Source organism: Primulina huaijiensis, chromosome 8, assembly GCF_012295235.1.
Source record: "Primulina huaijiensis isolate GDHJ02 chromosome 8, ASM1229523v2, whole genome shotgun sequence".
Classification (NCBI taxonomy): domain Eukaryota; kingdom Viridiplantae; phylum Streptophyta; class Magnoliopsida; order Lamiales; family Gesneriaceae; genus Primulina; species Primulina huaijiensis.
In genome coordinates this window covers 21,713,514-21,718,163 of record NC_133313.1, presented here as the reverse complement: position 1 = coordinate 21,718,163, position 4,650 = coordinate 21,713,514, and the positions used below count along the sequence as shown (strand labels likewise).

Genomic DNA, 4,650 nt, shown 5'->3' with positions numbered 1-4,650 from the left:
TTAAAAAAATTGTAATACTAAAAAAAAAAAAAAAAACATTAACATTGTCTAAACGAATCGAGTCGTATTTAAAATTATAAATTCGACTCAAAATCTAACATAAAATTTTAAAATAATTATTTTGAAAGACGTCAAAATATTTTATTCTATAATAATACTTTCTATCTATTGCAGCACTGAAAACCTCCCCCATCCCATCATCTCACCCCAAAATATGAAAAACTTCTTTTAATTTGAAAACAAATTTATATTAATTTTTTAATATGATTTGATCAAATTAAAAAAATAATAATAATGACACTGTCATTTGATTTATATATATTGTTATCGTTATTTTACACATCACAGCGTCTTAGACAGTATTAATTATATCATGGATAGTTCAGCAGTCTTTCCTAGGAGTGGTATACCGTACCGTATCGTATAGTATCGAAAATTCTATATAGTATATCGTATCGAAAATTACTATATAAGAAAATTCATACTGATATTGTACTGAAAATTTCGATACATATAATTAGCATATCGATTATATCGAAATTATACGGTATATCAAGATTTCAGTACGATATCGGTATATAACGTTTTATACCAAAAAACCTTACATTTTAAAATTTTTATAAATTTATTGTTTTAAAATATTATATATTTTAAAATTTTTGTATATTTTTTCGGTATTTCGGTATATACCGAAATTTTCAAATTGCATACCGTTATCGTACCGTACCAAAATCTTCGATATACCGAAAATTCGATATTTTTCGATACAGTAATCTCGATATAACGAAAATTCGGTATTTTTTTCACATATGGTCTTTCCCAACTGCGTTTGCAATATTGTAAAATGAAAAGAGAATTAGGCTACTGGGCTTTTCTTTTAAGGGCCTATTAGTTCTCTCTCAAATTGACATTTAGTTGAATTGATTTCATGACAAAGATAAAATTTATGTAATTACATCCCCGTATTTTATGTATATTTGACACTCAATTTTTTTGTTATATTATAATTTTTACACTTGTTAAAGAGAATACTTGTCAAATGTATAAAATATAAGAGAGATCATTTTTATTCGTTGCTCACATTCGACGATAAAACCACAATTGCAATATTTCGATGCACGTTTAGTAAACTTTCAAATTAATACAATAGGTCACGTACACCGTGCCGAACGTACATGATTTAAGGTATTATGCTTTAGATTTCGGAGGATATTACAAGCAACTCCTACGTACATAATCAATTCTTGATTAATTTAAATACCGATTTTATATTTACTAAAATTGCTCATATAACATACGAATAATATTTAAATTTGTGTTTACTGATATTTTCTTTATATAATACTTGTTGATACGACTGATAAGTATGTCACATACATATGACAACCGTCATATTATGAAGTATGATTGAGATCAATTTTGAATTAATTTGTTGAATATAATTTTAAAAATAGAAAAGAATTCGACAATAAACTAATTTACAATCTCTATACTATTATTGCTATCGAAATTAGGCATGGGGATCTATTGATTTTCCCGCACTGATTGTATCCCGAATTCCAATGAGCAATGCCTTCATTTACACTTTTTTTTCCAATTTTATTCCATTCTAAACTAAGTTAGCAAAAATTAGCTTTACATATCACAATCAAGTATGAAGTATTTTAATTTTGTGAATTTTAAATTAACAAAAGGTTATAATATAAGTCTTTTAATTAAATTAAGTCTTTTTAGAAGAAATGTAAAAGAAAAGAGTAGGTCTCTTGTGAGACGGTCTCACGAATCTTTATCTGTGAGACAAGATTCGTGAGACAGGACAACCCTACCTATATTCACAATAAAAAATAATATTCTTAGCATAAAAAATAATATTTTTTCATGGATGATTCAAATAAGAGATTTGTCTCACAAAATACGGCACATGAGACCGTCTCACACAAGTTTTTGTCCAAAGAAAATATAATGTTCTACAGCTTGGAAGTTGTTCTAGATATACGTAGAGTAATTTAGAATCTTCAATTTAGATAGCTGTGAATGACAATAATTTAGAAGAAGCTTGTAGGCATCAAATTCACAAGTTCGGGACGAGATTTCGTGTTCGGAGTACAATTCCATCTCTCACTCAACCAAAATAAGTGTAATCATAGTTGAAAATTAGTGTTGACTAATCATTATCAGAAGATCTTATCTTTTTTTTTGNAATTAGTGTTGACTAATCATTATCAGAAGATCTTATCTTTTTTTTTTTCCTTAGATATAATATAAATTCAGAAAATTATGAGAACAAAAGATTAGAAGAAGCTAATTTTACTGAGTTTGATTGTTGCCGAAAATGACATTCGATTATTTGGAATGGGCTACCCATTGATTTTCCCACCCCGATTGTCAATCACTCCATTTTTCTAAAAGTTGGCCCATTCTAAATTGGTAGGTTACAATTTACTAGAACCCAATTTCGTACAAGTAATGCTCTGAAAAATAATAAAAAAAACAATCAGGGTCAAACGATACTTACTCCTAAATAAATTTACTAGAACCCAATCTCAATAAGATATAATATTAAATAAATAGAAATTATTTTTTTATTTTAAAAAAAAGAGAAGGAAAACAAACGGGGAGATAATAATAATAATAATAATAATAATAATAATATTTAAAAAATGCCAAAGAGGGAAAAAAAATCTTTTTTTATCACAACTCATGCGGAGAGGGAGATCGAACTCGGGGAAACCGACTATTCTGACAAGAGGTGAAACAAGTGGAATACAAGTCCGTATCAGGAAAAAAAAAAAAATCTTATGTGGTGCTTTCGATTGCAACTTGGTACTATTACTCCGGACGCAGGTGTTGCCTGCCCAAATAGCTGTGTAGAATATTTTAATATTTTTGAAACGTAGAAAATAATTGTGTTTGACGATATATGTAGTCTAGAATTTAAAAGAAAAGAATGGAAGATCAGTCATCAAAGGATGGAGAAGTTGACGGAAATTAAAATTTTGCCAGGTGTCCCTATANAAAACGCAAACAAAAAAAAAAAAAAAAAAACAAGAAAAGGAAAAAATTATCAAGATAAATTTCCTGTTTCAAATGTGTACATTTTATGAATGTAAATGAACAATGCTAGTCATGAAAATAAACTTCAAAAGCTAAAAAAATAGGTGACATTTAGGGTGGAACATAATTTCATAATTCGATGCAGAAGAGAATTCCCAGCATCAAATCTTGATTTCTTGAAAATTTGAAATGCATGTGTGTGTGAAAGAAGAAGAGTTGTTTTGAATTGAAATACCTATATTCGTTGCCATATCCTCTGTGATTGCTTTGGATAGCTCCATAATTAGGTACATGGGAAAACCACTCATTTCGTTTAGTGACAGATAAAAACAAAAATAAAGGGTGGACCGGTGGAGGGTGAGGATACAGGTGCATGAATTTCTTAAATGAAATTTATGGTCGATGAAAATTATAAACAAATGATTTCTAGATAAAACTATGCCGTAGATGGAAACCTCCGTAATAAGTTCCAAATTTTCAGCAGGAGATTGAAACACCTGAAAGAGAAGGTCAATGATGCAGCTTATTATTTCTACCAGTAGTTTCAATTTCACGTGTCAGTCTGCATGAAAATTCAAATGGTGTTTATCCAAAGTAACGCTGAACTTATCCTTCAACAAACTTCATATATCACACTCATAAATGTGTGGGGTCCCCATCAACTCAAACAGAGAATTTAAAGCAAGTGTTGCCCAAAACAAGCAATAGCTTAGTTTTTCTCCTTTGTAACAAAAAAATGTAAAAGTCATATCTAAACCAGGATAACTAAAACAGGAGAGATTTCTTATACTTGATCACAAGTAATTAGCAGTGTTGACCTCGCATCCTCTTTGTATTCCCCAACAAGAAGCTTTGGTTTGACAGTTTCTACCTAATGAACAATTACATTTAAGGTAAGTTCCTGGCAGACATAATATGAAACTACGTGAAGCCAAGGAGCAGACAAAGAATGCTATTCAATTTGGCTTCCCGGCTGGCCAATACACCACAGCAGCAGATCATATTCTAGAAAGAACATCCTAATCAACAACACAGCAATGGGGTTACCCATAAAGAAATCAGTTTATAGTTGTTGTATGACCTGTATCCTATGGTAGGCTACACTCGCAAATTGAGAAAGAAATAAACCTTTAACTAGATAATCAAACAATAACGCAATGGCGCATGGGAGGAGGAATCTTGGAGTTGAGGACAACAATCATCGGCATGTATTCCTACCGCACTGCTCATCAATTATGTAAATGAGAGAATCTATGGTAAGAAACCTAAAGAGATCTTCAGCAGGCGAACTCTAGAAAAGTCAGATTTATCCATGACATGTGAATGCCAGAAACTGATTTCTAAAGCAACAAGCATCCAATCAGACTCAAAATAAAGTAAAAAATAGAAAGAACATACAGTATCAGCTGCTATGAGAAGTGTAGTATTCTCTGAGGTTCCAGCATCCCGAAGTTTTCTCATAATGGCATCTGCCTGAAGCACAAAATAAAGCACCAAGAAGGATCATTTACGCATATTTTTTATGAGCTGAGCGAACATTTGGAAATATTAAGTATGAATATTAATGCAGGGCACTTCAACTTAAAAACTGAAAAT

General features: G+C 30.5%; 1 protein-coding gene across 1 annotated transcript in view; it reads right to left on the bottom strand.

Moving 5' to 3' along the window:
• LOC140982627 (uncharacterized) overlaps window positions 1-4,650 on the bottom strand; it is a 9,488-nt gene extending 4,838 nt beyond the window's left edge. The window contains exons 1-2 of the mRNA XM_073449218.1: window positions 4,453-4,650; window positions 3,845-3,925 (exon numbers count right to left, since the gene is read on the bottom strand). Coding sequence (XP_073305319.1) covers window positions 3,845-3,925; window positions 4,453-4,515 — 144 coding nt within the window. The 5' untranslated portion in view covers window positions 4,516-4,650. The remainder of the gene's footprint in view (window positions 1-3,844; window positions 3,926-4,452) is intronic.